At 41.7% G+C, this 24,760-nt stretch overlaps 1 protein-coding gene across 2 annotated transcripts; it reads right to left on the bottom strand.

The window, feature by feature from the left end:
• Window positions 1–958: 958 nt before the first annotated feature.
• On the bottom strand, window positions 959–24,647 carry FBXO40 (F-box protein 40). Of its 2 annotated transcripts, XM_032334824.1 has the most exons (6): window positions 24,441–24,647; window positions 24,221–24,328; window positions 8,401–8,433; window positions 5,625–7,538; window positions 5,205–5,311; window positions 2,904–3,082 (listed from the first exon to the last, which is right to left on the bottom strand). In XM_032334824.1, exons 3-6 carry the CDS (start codon window positions 8,401–8,403, stop codon window positions 3,004–3,006), a joined length of 2,103 nt encoding a protein of 700 aa, XP_032190715.1. In that variant the 5' UTR covers window positions 8,404–8,433; window positions 24,221–24,328; window positions 24,441–24,647; the 3' UTR covers window positions 2,904–3,003. The 2 variants fall into 2 exon arrangements, with proteins under 2 accessions (XP_032190705.1, XP_032190715.1); XM_032334814.1 differs by lacking the exon at window positions 5,205–5,311 and having other exon boundaries at window positions 959–3,082; window positions 24,441–24,645.
• Window positions 24,648–24,760: the final 113 nt, after the last annotated feature.

Raw genomic sequence — 24,760 nt, 5'->3', positions numbered from 1 at the left:
AAGACAGAAACATCCTTTCTGTTTCAGTGCTACAGACTTCGCCCTCCACATCTGGCTGATCTCTACTCTGGATTACATTCTTTGTGGCGCTACTCATTAAGGGTCTGTTCATAGACACCACCCTGTCCAATCTCCTATCCCTATTCCTTTTCACTCCCCTCAGCTTCTTCTTAATCTGAGGCCATGTCTAGCTGTCTTGCCTCTGTCAGGTAGTTCTGGCACGCATGCTACTCACCACGGCCTCATCTCGTGAATCCAGTCATTTTTCTGTCTGATCTACAGTCTCTCTAAGAGGCTTCCTTTTTGCTCCCACTGCCTTCTCACCATAAAATGTGCTTGTTTGTGTAGACCCGTCGACACTTGTAGTATCCTGGTTTCCTGCAACATATTCAATTAAATATCTTAACAAATGTGTTTGATGATGTTGATCAATATTGCTCCAAAGGCAACAACTAGGAAAATAAAGATGAACTGCAAGTGAGCAGCCCACAGAGCCATACGGGCAGTCTCCTGGCTGTTCTGTGGGACCTGCCCAGGTTGTAAAGGAAAATACTCTACTCTCTTCCTTTCTCTTTAATTCTCATCTGCCCAAGAGCAGCCCCTGATTTTCATCTCCCTTGGTCAATAGCTCCCCTTTCTCTCTTTGTCTAATAAAAGAAGAAACCCAGAGTGGACTATAGGAGCTTTCTTTCTCCAGATAGGAAGGAGCTAGATTCAAAACACATGGAACTGATACCTGAAGAACTTTTCCCTTTTTCCACTTCAGTGTTCAGTTGTTTTAAGTTACTCATCTTTACTGAATAAAATCATAACTCACACTGTAGTTGTATTTTTAGAAAATGGTGACTTATATACAGATATGAAATATAAACCAAGCAAAATGGATTAAGAAACATAGAGTTACATTACCAACTAGTAAGTTGTGGTGCATGATAATGAAAAGATGAGCAGGTTTCTACTCTGAGACTTGCTCAGACTTGCTTGTGACTCTTCTCACAAGTGTCCTCTACTTCATCTATACCAGCTCTGTTCCATGTTCAGAGAGAGAGAGAGACCCAGTCAACAATAAGCATCCAGATTGACTAGACTCTTTTTGTTATCGAAATTCTTTGTTCTCTGCTTCCCCATAATATCTGTCCTCCTTTCCCCTCTTTCTCACTTTCTTCAGGACCGCTGGGAAAATGGCGCTGATTCAGGTGAGAGGGAAAGAAACCCAAGATAAATAGTTCAATATGCCCTGTTTCTGCTACATCTGGAGAAAGCTGAAAGGATATGTTTTTTGTACATGACTTAAGGACATAAAGGCACACCAATCAATCAGCTCCATCTAGTTCCCAGCTTAAAGTCACATCTGTCTAAAACTTATCTAGTAAATAAAGAAGAGCTACATAAAATCACAACCACTGTAGATCATTATGTAAAGTTTTACTGTGCCAAAAATATTACCCTAAGTTATTGGCACTGGTATGACATTGTTTAGGGTGACTTTCAACCCAGAGTGGTTTCGCTCCCAGAGAATATTTGGCAATGTCCGGAAGCACTTTTGGTTTTTACAGCAGTGCGGGTGCTACAAGTATCTATTGGAGAGAGGCCAAGGATGCTGCTAAATATTCTACAACACACAGGACAGTCCCTTACAACAAAGAATTATTCAGTTCAAAGTGTCAGTAGTTCTGAGAAACCCTGCTTTAGGGGATGGCAGATTCTATTATGTATTTTACTCTTGTTTTCATGAGTATTCACTGTTACCCAAGACCAATGTTATCACCCATTTCTGATAGACTAGAGTCATGAACAACAATAGGTAGGAGCAATTACAGGGATCTACTATGTTCAGCTGTGTTCCTTCCCATGGCCCCTGACCAGGTACTTGAGTGGTGTCTGGGACTGGGTGTCTGGGACCGGGTGTCTGGTGCCACAGGAACTGTAGTGGGCCTTGTCTGGACTTTGCCAAAGGAGAGGTCTCTCTGGGCATGCACTCTTGTCTGACACTGGAATTGGTATTAGTGTCTTGCGGTCATCTCGGCTAGCTCAGGCTGGTGCCTATGCTATCCCAAATCCAGACCTAGAGTATAATCCTAAGAAGAAAATAACCTGGACTCTTAGTTCACTTTTGACATGTTTAAAAGTAGGCTTGTGGCTTTTAGTGCTAATTTTCTCCATTAATACAGTGTCTCCTTTGAACTCTTCCTCATTTTGCAAGGCTCTCCTGTATATTGCCAAGATTCTCCACAGTGAACTCCGTGACCTCATTTCTGCCTCTCATTCTTTGGCCTGCGGTGCCCTTGATGCTGTTGTGCTCAGCCAAGGTCTCCATTTTATTGGGCTGTGCTGTGCTTGGACTTCCTGGGCTGGTGGAGTGACAAAAAGAATACCTGGACTTAACTGTCAAGATAACCCCAGCTCCAGAACCGTCAAACGTGTGCCTTTCACCCTGGGTGCCCTGGGATGCACCTCAGCTTCCACCCCTGCATAGCCTACCCTCTAAATTTGAAAGTGCTCATCAACTAAAATGTTCTCCACAAAAGCACAGGCCCATGCTGGTTCTGGAATTTCACTGCTCTCTCATTTCCTAAGACTTGGGCTCATCTTTCAAATGGCCTCAAGTTACCTATTTTCTCCTCAAACTGATTTGTTATAGGGGAAAGAAAGGGGTGGGGGGAGGAAATAAGTTATCAGTATGGCTCTTATAGCAAGTGTACAAGCCGTGGCTTCAGAAATTCTCAGACCTTGTGCACTTGCTCAGGTTTAGGGCAGTGCATGCTTCAACACACCTAGGTAAGCACATATGCAGTTTACAGAAGGAAGTCCTCAAAATCACTCTGTCCTACTTTCAGTAAATCCAAGAACGGTGGCATCTGAATCTTTAGCAGGTGTGTCTACCTCGTGGTCTGTCTCTAAAGGTGGTAACTAAGCTCTCTCGGGCCTGCTCCTGGAGCTGACACATGCTGGTCAAAAGAATTGGGTCCGTCTTATGCTCTACAACGTTGAAAGGACAGGCCTTCAGGTGTTCAGCCATGGAGGCAACTTCATTAAACTCCCAGCTCTTGATTTTGGAGAAGAGGCTGCTGAATTGCCAGATCTGTTAGGAAATATGGAAGTTCAAAAGTGAACACTGGGGCAATACCCTTAGGCTGGCTTTATCTAAAGAGTGTCAGACCTTCAGTTCTTCACGTTCTTAGCTTCCAGAGAGGGTTTAGCTGCTGCAGACATTTGCTAACTCTTTCGTCAATATCCAAGTCCTAGATCACCCTTCCAATTGATTATCTTCCCAGCCAGCCATATAATTATGTGGGAATGCCTACAGCACTCTGCTGTAGACCCACACCCACCCCCTCCCAACAGGGACAGCTATCTGCTCTACAAAGACACATGGTTCAAATCAAGACATGAGTCAAAGGCAGTCGCTTAACCAACTGAGCCACCCAGGCGCCCTACCCTAGGACTTTTGCTAGAGATATCAAGAAGTGGGTTCCCTTTTTCCCCTCTCTACTTCAGCTGGGGAACTTCAGTCTTAGGAGCTGCTGGCAGCCCCCAGGGACCACCAAGGGAGAGCTGTGTTTTAGAATGGAGCCGTAAGAGAGGAAGTAGAGGTAAGAAATAGAAAATAAATAGGTCATTTGGGGGCATTTTTGAGCTGCCAGATCAAACTTTACCTGAGTCATTGCCTTTGGACGACAGTTCCCTTTATTATTGATGCTGTTTTAAGTTGGTTTTCTGTTGCTTAAAACTAAAAGTATCCTAACTAAGAAGAGCCACACTAGAACAGAAACCTCAGGAGAAATCCAAGTGTCTGGTACAAAAACCCCTTTTTGCCCTTCCACCTAGGATGTGGTGGCAAAGTCACTAATCTTAAAATCCGGCTGTCAGGGTAGACATAACTTGATACCCTTTCAACTTGACACTTTACCCTCAGTTTATTATAATTGTTCCAATATAAGAAAAGTGTTTCCAGGGATCTTAGAACTATTTCTGTTTTCACTTAAAAAAAAAAAAGGCATTTTAATATAAGCATTCTTGAGCTCCAACTAAAATTCTCTTTTTTCCTTTCTTTTTTTTTTTTTTCTTCTTCTTTTTTCCTTTCTAAAGGAAAATTAGTTTGTCTCAAATGATATTCAGGAGTGGTCAGCAATTACTGAATAGGGAACAAACATGAGCCAAAAAATAATGAAATTTCTAATATGTAAATTATTTGCATCTGATTTTATAGAGGAAGATATTAGATAGTTCTAGACCATACAGTTCCTGAGGGCAGGATCTCAGTCTTATTCATGTTTATCCCTAACATGTGGATGGGTGGCAGTCAGTGTTTAACACATGGATGCAGGCCTGGCTACATGAAGGAGAGTCTGACAATTATTTTTTGAAGAAGATTGCTCAGGGAATAAATAATGGAAAACATATAAGATGTTTTAGACATAATCAGTGAAAATAGGTGTAAACAACTCTAACTCTCCAGTGCCATTCTGCACACACCCACATTTTGGGAAGAAATTCTATAGTGTGATTATGGAATTATTGATCTAAATGGGTATCATCAATTTGTATCTCATATTACCACATATTTACCATGGGAAAGATGCCAAGGGCATCTCATAAGTAATGAATTAGGAGTTTCACTTTTGTATGATATAAGCTGATAGAAGTTATGATGCAGTTCAGTAAGATTAGGAAAAAGGAATAAGATTTTTCCAAAGAGAATGACTCTTTGATTTATATAGCAGAGATTTTTGAGAAAGTAAATAGATATTTGAACCAGGTGGACCAGATTATTTTAGAATTTCAAAATGTCTTTAACAAAGGCAAAAACAGTTTGTTGTTTTTTAAATTAGTTGATACGGGACTATGGAGAATTTGTTGGCATACTGTATCAGACTCCAAGGCAGGAAACAGATGGCACACTTAAATTGGGTAAATTGAAGAAAATTAAAAAAAATAACGATATGCAAATGTCTGGGCAGGGTGTGGGTAAGCCACAGATATAATGCAGTACCCAGGCTAGTAACAATCTAGAGTGTAACACCCTGGGCCTGAAAGGGAAGAAGAAAGGAGGTCATTGGAACCAAGAATGAGTAATTGTGTGGAGAGAGTCACTCGATGTAGTCATCTTCAGTAGAGGGACATGGCCAGTGCTAGCGTCATGGAGGGGAGGAGGGGAGAATGCATGCAGGGAGGAAGCCAGAAGAATAGATTTGTCAACTCACTCTTCTCCCTCCATTTCCAATGACACACTCGCAGTAGATTTGCCCAGCTGGAAGCTGGAGGGCAAGGTTGTTGATTGAGGCAGTCTGTAGAAATCACTCCTGGGGGACTGATCATAGTGGACAGGGCTGGAGAATGAATCACGTGAGCAAACAGAAGTTACCCAGGACATATACACAAAGATAAACAGGTATGACTATCTGTATTGTCATTTATATGTCTATAGGTCTATCTTCTCCATCAGAATGACCTCCTTGAGTTCAAGGATTATGTCTTCTTCCCAGGAACCTAGTGCAATGCCAGTGCCTAGTACATTGCTTGCCACACAGAAATGATATTTGGCTCAAATATCATTTGAGACAAACTTATTTTCCTCTTACTAAATAGTTGTTCAATGAATGAATGAATGAGGGTTTACTTGCCTCTCTGTGGACTCTCCAGGAGGTGCCTCCATGAGAATACCTCTTCTTCTTCCACTGCAGGAGGACCATCCCTCTCTCTTGTAACAAAGTAGCACAGATATTTCTCATCAGCACAGACACCTGGGAAAGCTGGGACAGGCTGATGCTGTCCAAGAACCCAGCAATGTACTGCAAAACCTCCAGGGGCAGACTGGTTAGACAATTCTGGCTTTTTCCTCCATGACCTGAGAGATGGTTGTTCTTCTTTCTCTCACTCAGCTCTGAGGCAACCTCTGGCTTGATGGCAAAGGTCTTAAGCTCCTGACTATAGATCACTTTTGCCTTTTGCCCAGGGGGACGGAAATGGTTTTGAATAAAAGTACACCCCAAGTAGGCAAGAGGGCATCGATGCTGGAACCAGCCATTGAGACATGATTGAATGTCTGTGTGGACATTCTTGAAATGTAGGGGGAATTCATCCCTCCTGAAGAATTTGTTGCAAGTGAAAGTGAAGGCAGAGCTGCTCTTGTTGTGTCTCCTGGTCACACACTCACTGTGGAGTTCCACATGGAGCCCTCCTGGGTTGGCATTGGTTAGGAGGTCAGCCAGCACTGTCCCAGAGGAAAATTGTTCTGGCTCAAAATTGTATGTCTGTGTAGCAAAATCCATGAACAGTCCATCAATGCTCCTGGATTCAGAGATGACATGACCTTTAAGTTCTCTTTCTAAAGCACACAAGAGGGTGGTCTTAATGAGATCTGATTTGGGTAGGTCCTCCACCGTGATCCCTAAATCTGAAGTGTCTACTGCCTTGTGTTCACTTGGCTTACAACTCGACATGGCATCTCCAACACGAGCCCGCTTCCCACAGTAGCTCACAGGAACTTTGAAGGTGTAAACAGTCTTCACTTCCTGAGCCTCAAGGTTGCCATAAACAAAGTCTCTCTCCTTAGGCGTGCAAGCAGGCATCTGACCAAAGTGAATAAGCATCCTCCCATTGTGCACCAGGTACATATTGTAGTCCTTTGCATCCACAGCTGTTTTCAGTCTTTCCAGAACACCATCTTGCCAAGGCGCGAGCCCTGTTGTTTCCAGAGCTGCATGAAAGTCCTGCTGCTTCTGTTTTTCCTGTGGTTCTTTCTCTTTGAAAGTCTCCTCTCCTCCCATGTTATTGTCGCTAGAAAACTGTTCTTTCCCTGGGTTGTGCCCATTCTTACTCTCACAGCCTACTGATGAGCTTGTTAAAGCAGAGGCTGCATGCTCTTTGCTGAATATATTTTCCCACTTGTCAAACTTGGCCAGGTCCATCCCTTCTTTGGTTTTGGCTAACACCTCTCGTTCTTCTTGACTCAGTTCTACCATCTCTCCATTAGTTGCTGATAGGCCTCCATGTGGTACCAAACTGGCTTCTGCTCCACCCACTGCTCCTCCCATTTCCTCCCAGTTAGCTTCACCATTCATAGTAGGCTCCTCTTCAGTGGGCTCTCTAGTTTCTGGGAAAAGTTCTACCATTTTCAAAGATCTAAAGAGGACCTTCTGGTCCTGGAGGGCAAGAGCTGTGTCCAAACACTCCTCACTGGGGGTCTCTTTCATGATGTTCTCATGAAGGATTGTTTCAGAGTCCACATTCGGCCAGCGATTCCACTCCATGGAGCAGCAGACCACACTGGCGGGGCACACTTGTAAGTGCTTGGCCAGCTTATGGCGAGACATGGAAAGCGGACAGCCATATTCAGAGTTGAGGCATGGAACCTCCTCCAGAGGGCAGAGGAGCTCATGCTCTGCCTCTTTGCACATGTGGAAGGTGGCACCACAGGACAGGTGACAGTTTATCACCAGACAGGAGACATCAGGCTCCACAGGAATGTGGCAGTGACGGTTGAAGCATTTCTCACAATGTCTGTGCTGCCCAGGTAGAGGCCTGCGTGCCCTGCCCTAGAGAAACCAACAGCAAGGAGAAAGAGAAAATAAATGCGGAAGAGAAGTCCTATGCATGACTGTGACTGTGTTTTAATTGACTTATTTCCTCTTTATACATCCTTGTTATAGAAACCTTGGACAATCTAGAAAATCATAGAGAAGAAAGCAAAAAGCACTCATAATCCCACAACCCAAGAATAACAACTACCAACACTCTTCATTTTCTAATAGTTTATTCTATAAATATAGTAGATGTGTTTAGAATAGAAAAAGAAAAACCTGAATATAATGGACTACACTGTTGATAATTGTTTTGAGTTATAGATTAGGGGTGATTTATATGACCCAGTTAATACTATAAATACAGTTCTGCACCCTGCTTTGTAACTCTCTATTATAACATGAGATCACACTGTTTTATCGATTGTTTGCAAACCGTCTTCTTAATGATAGCGTAACATTCCAGAGTGAGTGTGCTGTCATTCATTTAACCAGCTATCTATCCAGTGCTGGGAAGACATGGGCCATGTCTAGTTTTGTTCACATCTGCATCCCCAGCACCTGGACCATCATAGGTACTCAGTTTGCTGAAGGAAGGAATTGTCAGCCACTTGTGTATTGCTAGATATTTGGGCTTTTCATTTTTAAAGTTTTACTAAAAATCTTTGCTCACAAATCTTTCTCAGCTCCCTGGTTTTCCCCTACTCCATGTCAATTTCTTCTAGATTCTGCTCTATCATCTCTGGTTTGGCCCAAAGTCAATAAATATCATCAACCATAAGGGCAAATTTGCCAGCTGTTTGGGCTACAGGTCAGATGAAGCCAGCCATATCTGGACCCTTGAAAGATGAAGATCCAATAATCACCTGGTACTTACCATAGCTTCCTAGTTTCTTCTTGCTTTGTAAATCTAGGGAAAAACATGAAAATATTAATGATTACTAAGAAAAGTATTTTTGTTATATATATGAACAGGAGTCATAGAGACTTTGCATACTCTTATTTAAATCCTTTCACCACCTGGAGATAAAATGTCATTGCCCCACTTTATAGTCCAGAAAATGGAAGCTGGAGAAGTTAAGTAACTTGTCCAAGGTGATAGAGCTGCTAAGCAATGGGATCCTGGGCCGTGCTAGCCCACACTCTTCTCACTGACCTACACTGCCTTCTGATGGGCATCTTAACAGTCATGGGATATGTACCTTCTGTTTCTTGTAATATTCTCCATTGTTTATCAACACTTATCCTGACATTCCACCCATCCATACATCCTATCACTGCCACATGCTCTTCTGGCCCAGGTTAACCTTCTAGCTTTCTCTCCCACTAGAGCTTCATGCCTACAACCTGATATCCAGGTTGGTCTGGGGCAGTGTACAAGTATCTGTGATATATCTACCATCTGTCCTTCAACATGGTAAATTTAGGTGTGCCATGGCTAGAGCAGGGGTCAGACCTCAAGGACCCAGAAGAGGGCCGGATGGGATTCTAGCAAGCAGAAGAGAAGTTGCCCTGCCTTCAGGAGAATCTAGCTCCTTGGCTCTGGTCATTTGGTCCCATGTGGGAATATGTTACCAGATCATCTGATTTTTCCAGAGAAACTGGAGATGCAGAGTTTTGTGAGTGGTCATATAGTATAGTGGTTAGGAGGCAGATTATATAAGATTTAACCCAGCACTAGGAATCAGTAGTTGTAAAACTGAAAAAGTTCCTTAATGCCCTTGTTCATCATTTTCCTCATCTGTAAACAGATTACAATAATAATACTTATCTCATAGTGCTGTTGTGAGGAGTAAATGATTTATATACCTGAAACTCTTACAATGGTACTTGTCTTATAAACATCACCTATGCATGTTTGCTATTATGAAATAAGTATTTTATATTTAATTATATTGCAAAATTTTTGTTATATAATGTCTCAACATAGAAATTCTTGGAATTTTCAAGTTGGCAACTAACTTAATTTTTCTAAAGAAAACCCTCTATTTGAGCCAAGGAAAAACATGTACGCAAGTTACATAGGATCTGTGTAGCTTGCCAGCATGCATCACCTGGTCTAGGGAATTTGTAGCATAAGGTCAGCCTTGTGTCAGTCTGGGATGGAGAGGGGTGGGGTGGCTGGGTGAGCTGGTGTGAGCACCCAAAAGTCAGAAAATGCAGTATTTTGAAATTTTATTTTATTTTACTTTAGAATCTGTCCGTTCATTGTGGATGATTTTTCCTTCAACTTTCTAAAGAATTTTTAATACATAAGAAAGGTGAAAGAATGTATACAATGAATACCCATGTATCCTACCTAGATCCAAAAGTTAACATTTTGCCACTTTTGATTTCTCTCTCTCCCTCTTTCTACACACACGCACACACACACACACACACACACACACGTGCACGCACACAGAGTTTTTGTCAAACCACTTAAAAATAAGTTGCTGTTATAATGACACCTCATCCCTAAGTATTTCAGCATGTATTTCCTAAGATTAAAGACATTTTCCTTTGTAACCTCAATAACATTATCTCACCTAGGAAAACTAAAAGATATTTCCTAATATTGTATAATATGCTACCTGTGTTCAAATTTATCGAATTGTCCCCAAAATGCCAAAAAATTATTTTATATTTTTAGGACTTGTAATACTATGTTGAACAAGAGTGGTGAGAGTGGGCATCCTTGTTGTGTTCCTGATCTCAAGGGGAAGGCTGTCAGCTTTTTCCCATTGAGGATGATATTTGCTGTGGGTCTTTTATAGATAGATTTTATGCAGTTCAGGAATGTTCCCTCTATCCCTATACTTTGAAGCATTTTAATCAGGAACGGATGCTGGATTTTGTCAAATGCTTTTTCTGCATCGATTGAGAGGCTTCTCTCTTCTCTTATTAATTTGTTCTATCACATTGATTGATTTGCAAATGTTGAACCATCCTTATAGCCCAGGGATGAATCCCACCTGGTCATGGTGGATAATCTTTTTAATGTGCTGTTGGATCCTGTTTGCTAGGATCTTGTTGAGAATCTTAGCATCCATATTCATCAGGGATATTGGTCTGAAATTCTCCTTTTTGGTAGGGTCTTTGCCTGGTTTGGGGATCAGGGTAATGCTGGCTAAATAGAAAGAGTCTGAAAGTTTTCCTTCAGCTTCAATTTTTTGAAACAGCTTCAGGAGAATAGGCATTATTTCTTCTTTGAAAGTTTGATAGAATTCCCAAGGGAATCTGTCAGGTCCTGGGATCTTGTTTTTTGGGAGGTTTTTGATCACTGCTTCAATCTCGTTACTAGATATCGGTCTATTCAAGTTGTCAATTTCTTCCTGGTTCAATTTTGGGAGTTTATAGTTTTCCAGGAATGCATCCATTTCATCTAGGTTGCTTAGTTTATTGGCATATAACTGTTGATAATAACTTCTGATGATTGTTTCTACTTCCTTGGTGTTCGTTGTGATCTCTCCCTTTTCATTCATAATTCTATGAATTTGGGCTTTCTCTCTTTTCTTTTGGATTAGTGTGGCCAATGGTTTATCGATCTTATCGATTCTTTCAAAAAACCAGCTTCTAGTTTCATTGATACGTTCTACTGTATCTCTGGTTTCTACCTCATTGATCTCTGCTCTAATCTTGATTATTTCCCTTCTTATGTGTGGGGTTGGTTTGATTTGTTGCTGATTCTCCAGTTCTTCAAGGTGTAAAGACAGCTGCTGTGTTCTGGATTTTTCAATTTTTTGAGGGAGGCTTGGATGGCTATATATTTCCCCCTTAGGACCGCCTTTGCTGTATCCCATAGGTTTTGGACTGAAGTGTCTTCATTCTCATTGGTTTCCATGAATTGTTTCAGTTCTTCTTTGATCTCCTGGTTGATCCAAGCATTCTTAAGCAAGGTGGCGTTTAGCTTCCAGGTGTTTGAGTTCCTTCTGAACTTTTCCTTGTGATTGAGCTCCAGTTTCAAAGCATTGTGATCTGAGAATATGCAGGGAATAATCTCAGTCTTTTGGTATCGGTTGAGTCCTGATTTGTGACCCAGTATGTGGTCTATTCTTGAAAAGGTTCCATGTGCACCTGAGAAGAATGAGTATTCTGTTGTTTTAGGTGGAATGTTCTGTATATATCTATGCGGTCCATCTGGTCCAATGTGTCATTCAATGCTCTTGTTTCTTTATTGATTTTCTGCTTTGATGATCTGTCTATTTCTGAGAGGGGCATGTTAAGATTAAGATCTCCTATTATTAATGTATTCAAATCAATATGACTCTTTATCTTGATTAACAGTTTTCTTATGTAATTGGCTGCTCCCATATTGGAGGCATAGATATTTACAATTGTTAGGTCATCTTGGTGGATAGTCCCTTTAAGAATGATGTAGTGTCCTTCTGTATCTCTGACTACAGTCTTTAGTTTAAAATCTAATTTATCTGATATGAGAATTGCTACCCCAGCCTTCTTTTGAGGCCCATTGGCATGAAAGATGCTTCTCCATCCTTTCACTTTCAGTCTGGGTGTATCTTTAGGTTCAAAATAGGTCTCTTGTAGACAACATATGGATGGGCCCTGTCGTTTTATGGGCACGTTTAGGTCATTCACATTGAGAGTGATTATTGATAGATACGTTTTTATTGACATCGTGTTACCTTTGAAGTCTTTCTTTCTGTAGATTGTCTCTATATTTCTGTTCAATGCTATTCTTTGGGTATTTCCTCTTTTATAGAACCCCCCTTAATATTTCCTGCAGTGTTGCCTTGGTGGTTGCATAGTCTTTTAAGCCTTGTCAGTCTGGGAAACTCTTTATCTCTCCATCCATTTTGAATGTCAGTCTTGCTGGATAAAGTATTCTTGGCTGCATGTTCTTCTCATTTAGTGCCCTGAATATATCTTGCCAGCCCTTTCTGGCTTGCCAGGTCTCTGTGGACAGGTCTGATGTTATTCTGATGGGCTTTCCTCTGTAAGTAAGGAGCCTCTTTGTCCTAGCGGCTTTCAAGAGATTGTATCTACAATTATGATTACTCAATTTGACAATCAGGTGCCTTGATGTTTTTTTGGAATCTATAATCTTGGGTGGAGACCATTCAGCCTTTAGCACATGAACGCTGGTTCCATTTGCGAGATTGTGAAAATTTTCATGAAGAACTTGTTCCACTATATCTTCTAGACTTCTTTCTTTCTCCTCCCCTTCAGGGATTCCAATAATTCTGACATTGGAACGTTTCATGGCATCATTTATTTCTCTGATTCTGTTTTCATGGCTTCTAAGCTGTTTGTTCCAGGCTTCCTCCTGATCCTTTCTCTCTATCTGTTTGTCCTCCAGATCACTAATTCTATCTTCTGTCTCAGTTACCCTAGCTTTGAGAGAATTTAGATTAGATTGGAACTCATTGAGAGCATTGTGAACCTCATCCCTGGTAGCTTTCAGTTCTACCCTAATCAATTCTGTTTGGTCATCCATGGCTTTCTCCAACCTAGCTATTGCCTGGATAATTGTTAGCCTGAATTTTCTTTCCGACATATTGTCTATGTTGATAGCCGTTAGCTCTGTTGCAGAAGGCCCATCCTCTGTATTTTCCTTCTGTTGGGCATTCCTCCTCCTAGTCATTTTGGTGAGAGATGACTGAACGGATGTAGCTGGATGTATCAACCATGGTGCAGTCAAGGTGTTCCCTGGAATGCTTCTGAGCAATCAGGATTCCCCACCCAAATGAGAGAAAAAAGAAAAGGAAAAGAAAAAAAGAGAGAGAGAGATACAGGGGAAAAAAAGGGAAGATAAAAGAGAAGGTTCAGCCCAAATGGGCCCCAAGGTAAGATTTATGAAGTATACAAACAAAACCAGACAAACAAAAAGACTGATAAAAGTATATGACAAGAGAAAAAATAAATATATAAGCAAATAAAGGAAGAACCTCATCAAAAAGAACCCCAAGTGTAAGATTTATATACTATCAGGACGAACACAAAAACAGAAACACTGGTGAAAGAAAAAGATGGGAGGGTGGTTATAAATTCTCAGTGTGGGTGAGGAAGGTTGTTTTGATTCTTCCTGGATGTATCTTGATATCTTTGTTAAAGGACTCAACTTTCCTAAGATAAAGGGGGATTAAAAATTGGTTTACCTATAGGCGTAGCATTGATTGGGGAAAGGGGATTACCTTGAAGTTTAACGCTATATGAATATTAGAAAATAAAAATAAAAAAGGAATAAACTAAACTAAACTAAAATTAAAAAAAAATTTTTTTAAATAGAAATGGAAAAGAAAAACACAGGTGTATGTATCAAAAAGTTCAGGTTAGAAGGTTATTATGGAATTTGATGTACTGGACATCTCACTGTGATGGTAAATAGGTTAAAAAATTATCTATATAAATAAATAAAGAAAGAAAGAACCAGAATGGGAACGAGTTAAAATTGAACCAGTGGGAACGAGTTAAAAATAAAGATTTTCCTATGAAGTAGTGGTGGTTGTTCTCTTGTAGTCTTTTTTTTTCTTTCCTGGTTAGTTTTCTTGGGGAGGGGCCTGCCAGATGGGTTTTCAGTCAATGATGTTCCCTGAGTTAAGTCCTCCTGCCCCCCTCAAGGGGGTGGGCTCTGAAGAAACCGATTTTTTCAGGCTTTTGTTCTCTGGAGGTTTTCATGTTCACATTTTTTTTTTCCTCTCGCCTTGACTGCTTTTGATGGTTTTTGTAGGTTTAGAGGAAATCAAACTGCACTCTGACCTCTCTTTCAGAGAGAAGCCTCAGTCTGCTCTCCTATGGGTGCTGCAGAGCCCATATAAATTCCCCCTTGGCCACTGGCAGAGCAGGTTCTGAGTCGGGGACCCTGGAGATGCAGGATCTTCTGCTTGTACCTAAAACCATGGCAGCAGATGCTGTCTGGGCAGCTCCAGACTGCCAGAGAGGTTCCAAGCAGTGACTGCACACTGAGATTTTCCCGCTGGACCGGGCTGGGAGTGCCTGGTCTTTCTGCGTCTAAGAGCGCCAGGCTTGCACGCACCTCTCCCAGGGGAGAGTGTGGGTCGTGCGTGTGTCTCAGGCTCTGATACAGTGGCTTGGGTCCTAGAGCACCAGGCTGGGCCTTCGAGCTCCTCTCTCAGGGGAGGGTGAGGAGCATGCGCATCTCAGGCTCTGTTATCACGGCTGGGCGTTCTGCCCTCTCGTGAGGCTCCCAGCCCCTCACAGGAGCTGGACCCCATGTGTTCTTGGGCATGCTGGCGGCTCAGGGACCAAGACCTGGTTTCTCCAATGCACTCTCTCTGGCTCAGTGCCAGGGGAGGCTGTCCTGGGTCTGGGGACTTAAGCCCCTGTCCCTAGCCACCCCCCCCCCCCCCCCCCCCCCCCCGCGATCCTGATCCTTTGCTCTTTTGGAGTGCTTTCAACCAGTCTCCAAGTTAATGCTGGTCCCCAGATGCAGGGCCCTCTTGTATTAGGGGTATTACTTTCCAATCAGTCGCCTCTGGTGGCTCCCTCCCCCTTTTGTTTATCTTCTGATATCAGTTTGACGTTCCCACTCTGCTTTACCTGCCCACTGGCGTCTCCTGCCCCTGTAGAGATCCAGACGCGTATAATTCTGATCTCAGGCTGATTTCATGGGTGATCAGAGTTCTTTGGTAGGTAATCAGCTCACTTTAGGGTACAGGTTGAAAAGGTGCCTCCTCCTACTTCCCCGCCATCTTGTCCTTCCTAAATCCATATGAGTCTTTTATATTTTTAAAAAAAATTTTAACTTTTGAGCCAGAATACATTTAATGTCAATTTATTACATTTGGTTGGTAAGTCTTCTTAAACTCTTTCAATTTGGAAAAGTCCCCTCAACTACTTTTTCCAGAAGAGACAGCCTTATGTCTCAAGGAAATCATATTCTGATTTGTTCTTGTATTCGTTTGTTCACCCATTCCTTCAACAAACATTTGCTGACTATCTGCAGTGTGCTAGTAAGGGAGAATAAACATCACCTGGACTGCTTATTTAAGTAGTTCTTAAACACCTGTGCTCAGTAGAATCAGCTGTCATGTGTGTTAAATCTATAAATCTGCACTATAAAAATGGCAGCCACTATGGCTATTTAAATTTAATAAAAATGAAATAAATTAATAATTCAGTTTCTTGGTCATACTAGCTACCTTTCAAGTTTCAGGTGTCACATATGGTTAGTAGCTACTCTATTGGACAACACGCATAGAGCATTTCCATCTGCATAGAAAGTTCTATCCGACAGCACTGCTAGGCTGACTGCATCTCTGCATGAGGGATGTCTGGAATTCATGTCCTTAACACATTACCCAACTGATTCTTACGTACTGGAACTACTGAGTGTGAAAGAGGGATTGTGGCAGATAGCCCTACATCCCTAAGAGCTTGAATCAGGAGGCACGTAAGAAGTTACAAGAGAGAACAACAAGCAGATTCAGGGCCCGGGAAAAGATAAATGAAGGTGTTAAATCCAGAGAGGGAATTGGGCAGAGGGGAGGGCTGTGAGGGCAGTACTGAGACAGAGCAGAATAAGATAGGGAAAGATGACATCTTTTGGACGCAGGAGTCTAGCTCCTGGACCTTCTAACATAAAACTGAACATTCAGTTAGGCTTCTGCTATATCCCAGATTGATCACACGTGGGAGGAAAAGTCCACTGAGGACTTGCTGTGAAAATTTGTAAATATGAGGCTAACACATATGGAATTATTTGGTGCTCAATAAAGGACCATTTAATACTGTGGAGTGATGGCATGGAAGGACAGAGCAAGAAACTGCTTCGTGGAGAGTGCAATGAAGCTGCGCGGGTTGGACTGATGGTAGTGGAGCTATGCAGGATGAGGCCGGGGGCAGGCATGGCAAGGGACTCACAGAATTTTTTTTTTTCCAGCTGGATATGGCAAAAAAAAAGAGGAGTCAGATTTGATGCCAAGATTTTGAATCATTTAGTTCTGAGAAAAATAGAAGTCAGAAGAAGGAATCAGTTTTTTTAGGGGGGGAGATGAGCCCCATAAGTTTAATACAAGTTTGCTTAAGGTGATGACAGATCATGTGGATGGAAAGAGGCGGGTAGAATGGGAAGATGCAGATTTGAGAATGAGTCACTTAAAAGTGAGAGAGGAAGCCATAACCGGGGAAAGAAGAACATGGAATAGGCATCTGAGCCATGAAGTACATAGCTGAATATGACCACTATGACAGTAAGGAGAAGTAAAGCCAGAGAAGGAGAGACCAGAGAGTGAAGAGTCAGGACCATGTGTCCTGATGTAATGGAAAGGGTGAGCAATAACCTTGAATGCTGCCTCAAGATTAAGAACAATGCTAACAATGCCATTGCTCATGGCAGTTTCCCAAAGAGCTCTTGTCAGAACAAATGTGGCATTTTAGTTGTGCAATGGGACACTTGCCATTCAAAATGTGGTATTTGCTTAGAGGGGAGAGGAAAGCCATTAAACACATGTTCCAATATTAGCAGGGCCTGTGCCCTGGCTGGGAGAATGTGCTCATCTGCTTTCTATGCATAAAAGACATTCATGAATAAAGATGGATTCTGGATGATTCAGACTCCCCTACTGGTTTTGTTTTGTTTTTAATATTTTATTTATTTATTTCACAGACAGAGAGAAAGAGAGAGAGAGAGATCACAAACAGGCAGGCAGAGAGAGAGAAGGGAAGCAGGCTCCCTGCTGAGCAGAGAGCCCAATTTGGGGCTCAATCCCAGGACCCTGAGATCATGACCTGAGCCAAAGGCAGAGGCCTTAATCCACTGAGCCACCCAGGCATACCCCCGCACTGGGTTTTAAGTGAGAAAGAAGAGTTAGGTTGCAAATAGAATACGGCTACATGAAAGAAGCTACCAGCAGCAGGAAAGTCCAACTTCTTATTTGCCAGCCTGGTTCTGCCACAAAGTTGAGATAGTTTCTGGGAAGGGAAAAGCAGGTCTAGCTAGTTCTGTGTGTTCTGTTTGTGTAGAGAGAACTCTGTCCCAGCTGCAGGGATATGTCTGGCTTGAGGGACAGTGGTGAAGAACTCCAAGACCAATCAGTTCTTATCCTTCAGCATTACAAAGAAAGGTTCTTGTGAACAGTGCTATTGAAGTTGGAAACATTTGTGGTGGAGCCCTGTTGCTCTCCACATCTTCGAAGTTATTTGAAAATATTCCTTTAAGAGAAAAGAAAAACAATGCACATAGGCAACAAAGATGCTGTTTCTTACGTTTGTTTGTTTTTAATGATGCTATTTAAAGATCTTCTGCCAGGCTCTGGAGATACATCAAATAAGTGACTTTGAGAGAGGACATGTGCTGAGCAGAAAGACACGGTAAGTGGAGACCACTCTTAGGAGGCATAAAGACTCATATCTGAACCTTCTGTTGTATATCCACAGGAATTTGTTCCCACTGAGATAAAGGACAATCCAAATTCTTTATTGTCTAATTATTGCTGAGTAAGCAGTATGGCCATCGTTCTGGTTTGCCTGGGACTCTCTTAGTTTTAGTTCTGAAAGTTCCAGATCCCAGGAAACCTCTTAGTCCCACACAAACATAGATACTTGGTTGATCATATTAGGTTGTAGCCACTTGGTCTTGCTCCAAGATGATCAAATTACAGTTATCTTGTGACACAGGATGCCTTGTTCTCCTAATCTCCACTTCAGTGTAAGGACTGGATCCTTATCCTCCACAGTGTTTGTCTGACTGTCCTAGATTGAGTGATTTTTATACATTTTGGATGTCAGGGAGAAAGAGTAGTAAGATTTTAGTTCCTACCGTGTTCTTTACATAACATCTCATTTAATCCTCATGATGGCCATGAGACCTGGCTATTAGCCTTTCCATTTACAGTGGAACACAAAGATGCCCAAGTTTATCTGGTTTAAAACCCTGTACTCTTTGGTATATCATGCTGCATCCCTCAGAGACCCACAGAGACATGTGGTCTATCCCTGTGATTTGGGAAGAAAGCAAGCCCGTGACTAGAGCCCATCAGAGGAGAGCTTCTCTTCCTCCAGCTGGGCACAGAAAGGTATATACATCTATAATATTTCAAGATTATAGAGGAGCTAGATATTCTTCATTCATAGGAAATTCACAGAAAGCACCTTCATCCCCATGATGATTTTTTTTGTTGTTGTTCTCCTCTGGGCCACATCCCATATTGTGCCCCATCTGGATAGAGGAAATATGAAAAGTATCCAGATCCCATGGCTTTGCGTTGGAGGTAGTACCCATATGAAAGTGAAGTTTTTAGGATTAAAATCTATAATATAATACATATTCTGAAGTTTAAACTGGAAAATCTATTAAATTAAAGCATGTACATTATAGAAATTCTTCACTGTGGAAAAAGTTGACAAAATTCTATGCCTGAAACCATATATTTTTATCCAGGTGCTATTTCCTCCTTTAGTTTCTTTGCTCCTATGTTCATCTTTAAATTCTTACTTCCTGTCTGAAAAGGCAATATATCCCCTCCTCTTAAAAATCAACTTCAACCAAGTCTATGGTCAAAACCTGTAAAACACTCTCCCCAAAATATGTCTTAAAGCTTCCCTGAATGGAGGAGATAGCAGTCAAAATAATATAATTTAGACTTCAGCATTAAAAAAAAATCTACATAGACCTAGATTTTACTGGTTGCACTGGATGCAGTTTAAGTGGAATATGAATAGATGGAAAGACCAGGTACATGACTTTAAAGGATGGATATTTCTTTACAGAAATAGAGGATAATTAAGAACCTGGCAAAGGAGGAACATTTGATGCAGGTTGTGGTGCTCTGTTGATCACTCAGAAAGGAGTAAGTTAATATGAAAAGGAGAGTCAGCTAGAACAATGGCCTTTAAAGTGTGGTAACCTGACCCACAATGTCAGTATTACCCAGGAACTGGGTTAGAAATATAAATTATTGGGCCCTACCAAATCAGAGCTATTGAATCAGAACAACTACATCCAACTGATGCTGTCATAAACTCAAGTTTAAGAACCACTGAGCTAGAAGCTGGTCGATTTCGTGCTCCCAATCACAAAAGAACTAGCACAGGGCCCTACATTGGAATAAGTTAGGTAGGAAGGCCTTGGGGTAAGTTCCAAAAGGGCATTGGGCACTTCTGTCCATTTCTTTCCATCTCTACCACCACTGCCTGCGTCCAAGCACCATCATTCCTTATCCACTCTGGTGCAAAAGACTATAATTAGTCTCACCCCTCCCATCTGATGCTCTGTAATCTATATTTACCAGAAGAAGGAGTGATTTCAATAACTTTTTAAAAAAAAATTTTAGTTAACATACAGTGCAATATTGGTTTCAGGAGTAGAGTTCAGTGATTCATCATTTATATACAACACCCAGTGCTCATCAAAACAAGTGCCCTCTTTAATACCCATCACCCATCTATCTAGTCCATCCCCTATCCACTTCCCACCATCAACCCTCGGTTTATTCTCTATCATTAAGAGTCTCTTACGGCTTGTTTCCTTCTCTCCTTTTTTTTTTTTCTCCTTTAGAGCTCAAATGTCCATCAACTTATAATTGGGTAAAGAAGATGTGGTAAATATATATACACAATGGAATATTACTCAGTCATCAAAAAATGAAATCCTGCCATATGAAATAGGTGGATGGAGTTAGATTGTATTATGCTAAGCAAAATAAGTCAGTCAGAAAAAGACAAATGCCCTATGATTCCAGTCATATGTGGAGTTTGAGAAAGAGTTCCACAATTTTAACACGAGGTCACTATTCCCACTTAGAATCTCCAGTGGATTCCCATCACAAGGAATAAACTCTGACTCCTTATCTTGGTCCACAAGGCCCTGCATGAGTGTCCCCTCCGATGTGGTCCACTGCTGGCCTCCTCTACCTCACCTTACCCTTGAGCACTTTGCTCCAGCATTGTCACTTATTCCTGTGTAGGGCCTTTATGCTTGTTCTTTCTACCAAAATTCACCCCTTCCTTTTTGTGTTACGGGCTCCTTCTTGCTCTTCAGATTTCAGCTGATACGTTACCTCCATAAGAGACCTTATCTGACTCTTCCAATATAAAGTAAACTAACGAACACTCTCATGTGTTAGCTATGTAATTTTGGACAAGTTAATCTCCCTAGAGCTAATTTATTCATCCATGAAGTGCAGTTCATAACAACCCATAGGATTATGACAAATGAGACAAAGTAGGGAAAGGGTCACTCAGTTGTTCATCCTTCCCCTAAGAGGAAGGTCATTCTCATGGTCACTTCCACGTCCGAGTCTTTTTGTCTTCCCATTGCATCACTCATGCAGGTTTGGGCTGGCCTTTCCATGTCCAGTTCTCCCTCACTCCATTGTATCTTATATTCCACTGCCAGGTTAATAATCTTTAAACCCCATTTAAGAAAATTATTACTCCTTTAAGAGTGTGAGTCCCCCTGAACTCACCCCCTTGGGCACCTTGTATTCACCACATTCATTCCTTCAGCTCCCAGGAACTCAAATAGTACTGCATCCAGGCTGGAGGATCCTTCAGATGCCACAGAGGCAGATTGAGGCATCTTTGTTTCCTAGGTGCAGATTTGTCATTTTTATTGTTTCCCTACATACATTATTCTGTTCATTAAGGAAAAAAAAAGAAGGTGTCGGTTGAAATTGGCTTCTTTTTTGTGATGGGCTGCAGAATCAGTTCCTCCAAAGAGAAGTTGCTGGGATGGTATGCTCAGGGATGAAGGCCATAAATGAAGCAGAAATTACCCAGCCAGGAGAGTGTGTTCAGGCAGGAAAAGAGATCTGACTGGAATATCAAGGGAGAACAAAAATGCTCCCCAAAGAATGTACAAAATAGTTTCTGAGAGACTGAGAGAGTGAGTATATCTAAGGTGCTCCTAGCACTGAATGTTTATTCAATAGCATGGAAATGAATGAAACTGAATAGAACCCTAAAGAAAGAAGCATTTTGAGAGAGCTGTGAGACCAGTTTGAAACAAATTTAGGAGGAAAGTGTAATGATGTCAAATGTATGCTAATTTGGAGCTTTTTTTTTTTTTAGAGAGAGAGAAAGCACATGCATTCGAGTGTGGTTGGGTGGGTAGAGGGAGAAGGAGAGAGAGAATCCCAAGTAGGCTTCATGCTCAGCATGAGCTGGACCTGGACGTGGGGCTCAATCCTATGACCCTGATATCATGACCTGAGTAGAAATCAGGACTCCAAACCTTAACCCACTGAACCACCTAGGCAACCCCCTGGGCTTTTTTTTTTTTTTTTTTTTTTTAAGGAAGAAAGAGAAATGTTTTCCATGTTATTAGGTGAATGGAGCAGTAACTGAATGGAAAAGACTTCTTCGGGTTCAAGTTATAATTGTCTATTATAGACAGAATTGTTTTCAGGAGGTTATAGCACTTGTTCGAAACGCTTGCAGTCATTAATCAGAAGTCTGGGTCAGGTGCATAACCACAGATCCTCTGCTCTGGAGCTCCTGAATCTTCAATGTATATATAGGAATCACCTGGGCAATCTCTTTAAAATGCAGATTCTAATCTGGCAGAATGGGAGTGTGGTCTGAGAGTCTTCCCATCCATAACACGCTCCAGGCAGAGTTGATGGTCAAAGGACCTCCCTTGGAAAGGAAAGTGTCTAGTTTAACCTCTTCATTTACTGCAAGAGAAACTGAGGCGCAGATAGGTAAAGTGTCTTGCCTTTGCTTCTCACCTTGATGTAATAGTGAGAATTCTTTGGAAACCACATGCCACACAGAGCTACCTGTGTAGGGGTGGTGGCCAAGGGCATGGGGGGCAGCTTAGATGGTACCAAGGGCAAAATAGGGCAGAGCCTGGAAGAATGAGGAAGAGGTGGAGCCTGAGTGTCACTGGCCAACAAGGTCATGAGAAGGCATATAGCAAATATATTTAAATCACTGACACAAGCAAAAGAGAATGGGATTAACAGATAATAGCTTTAACATTCTTTACTATAATTTTAAAATTAGTAGGCAAACAGGATTGATGTCAGGGAGATATTTTTAGGCAAGGGACCCTTTCAGTAACCTTCACATGATGTCAGCAACTAACTATTTTGCCTCCTCATGTGGTTGGCCCTGGTGATAATTATTTATTCCTGAGCTTTAACTTCAGTGGAAGTGACAAGGTCAAAAGTTAAAGATCAGAGATATTCTTTAGCTCTTAATCTGTTTCCCAGCCAATTAATTAGTTACTTTAATTATATATTGTTAAATTGTTCCCCTGCTATGATGATATTTAGTTCTAAGGAAAGAAAATGTATAAAGTAAAATACTAAAACAATCCCTTTGCTCGAGATTTTAATACAAGCAGTTGGCTGATGATAATTTCCACATCTGGGTCCATAATCTTGGGCTTCTAGGCAATGATTCCAACATTTTCATTATATCCTAGTTAATTCTCATATATGGTGCTTCTGTTATTAGTATCAGTATTTTAAATTAATATTTTGTATTGGCCAAGAAAGTGCTAATTAGCCAGATTGTCTAGGGGTAGCTGTGAGTCAGCCTGTCTGCTTGGCTCTCCTAAATCAACATGCCCCAGTCTCACTAGGACAGCATCCCAGCATATACCTTGAAGACCTTGGTGCCATGGAAACCCTGACAAAATTAAATGAAGTTAGGCAATTATACCTAATGAACTGTGCCTAGCAAACCAGCCTAAGTATAACCTAGACATCTACAGCACAGTTATGGGATATGTCTGGAGGTTATAGAGGCAGGAAGGAAGGAATCCAGGAGTTAGGGTATCTGGGTAGGTCTCCTTTTACTTGGCATTGGTGGCTTGTAGACCGCAAAGTTCAGAGTGTACAGAATCCCTTTTGCTGCAAAGGCTACTTCCTAGGATGTCCTTAGCTGAACTATAAACATTAAAGCGAGGCCCAAAGGAAAACAAGAAAATAAATACTGCTCACTTATCCCTGACAATTTATTTGTGCATGCAACACTATGCAGTTATTTTAAAAACTAGAAATAACCTACATTTTAAAGCTTTCAATACCTCAAGTATCATTAATCATTTTCTTTTTTTCCCTCTGGATGTACAAGCTTCAAGCCTGTAATAATTTTTGGTTTTCATGCAAAAGCCTGTGTAAGTTTTTCAATTTGTAAAATATTTGCACTTCTATTCTCTGGGTGCCTTTTGGAGTCCAGAGATTTGGGAAGGAGAGAACCGCATTTAGGGAATATTGTTAGAGAAAAACAGATCTTATGCTCTACAGACTAAGTGTAAACAGTGCATGCAGTGAATATAACTGTGCCCCGTTAACCAGAAGCGTGACACGGGGGTTGGAATTTAAGGGACATAAAATGGTGTGCACGCAAGAATGACTTGCAGTTAACACAGTCAATGCATATCCATGAAAAGATCACAGCATTTGGAGTTTAAAAAATAGAAATCCTGGGTTCTAGCCTTTCCACCTACCTCCTCACCACCTCCTCTGCCCTCCCCAAGCCCCCATTACTACTGTGTAGCTTTAGAGTTCTCACATAGCCCCGTTCTGTTGGTTGTAAAAGAAAGAACGTAAGCTGCCTGAAAGCAGGTAATTTTTTCCTGCTCCAACATTTTAGATTTAAAACAAGAGTTTCCATATGGCTGGGTCTTATTCTCAGAGCCAACCGCTTTCCCCACCACAGGTAACTAATTTGCTTAACCATCTTCTTGCTCAGAGCAAAAAGGTGATGCACAGCCCAGCCTCTATCTCCATGTTCACCACTCCAAACGCCCCCTTGGTTCACCTGTTCCCCTTTGAAAAGCTTACCTTGATTGCACGGGCTGAGTCAGCATCTGCTGCACCTTGTCCCTTGACTGTGTGGCTGGGATCGCAGGAAGTGGCTGGGGTGCATCTGCTGCAGCAGAGGACAGAGTTCTGTTGAGGAAGCAGGGGAAGCAGAGAAAACTTCAGCAGAAATAGTTCAAGTGTTTCGAAGTTAAAAATAAAACTATATCACAAGGGGGCAATGTGACCAGGCTCAGCTTACGATTTTTTTTTCTTTCCCCCCTATTTATCAACACTTGGTCTCCATTGGGGCAGCGTTTAGCAGGAGGAAGCTGGAAGGGAAGTGAGCTTTTATATCAATAGGCTGTCTCTCCCTTGAGGAAGGGGGAAAATCCATTTAAAAAGGATCATTTTCAAGGCCAGAGTGGCCTCTCAGACTCGTGTGCGTGCAGTCAGCAGATCCAGCTGTGCTCACTGTGGCTGGTGGAGCATTCAGGCTGCTCTAATTATAACCGTGCTTTTCACCTAAACCCATCACTGGCTGAAGCAGCAACTTGTGCAAGCGACATGCGGTCCTGTTTC

This window comes from Mustela erminea, chromosome 1, assembly GCF_009829155.1.
Source record: "Mustela erminea isolate mMusErm1 chromosome 1, mMusErm1.Pri, whole genome shotgun sequence".
Lineage (NCBI taxonomy): Eukaryota > Metazoa > Chordata > Mammalia > Carnivora > Mustelidae > Mustela > Mustela erminea.
Note: the sequence above shows the minus strand (reverse complement) of the source record. Positions and strands in the feature narration are given on the sequence as shown.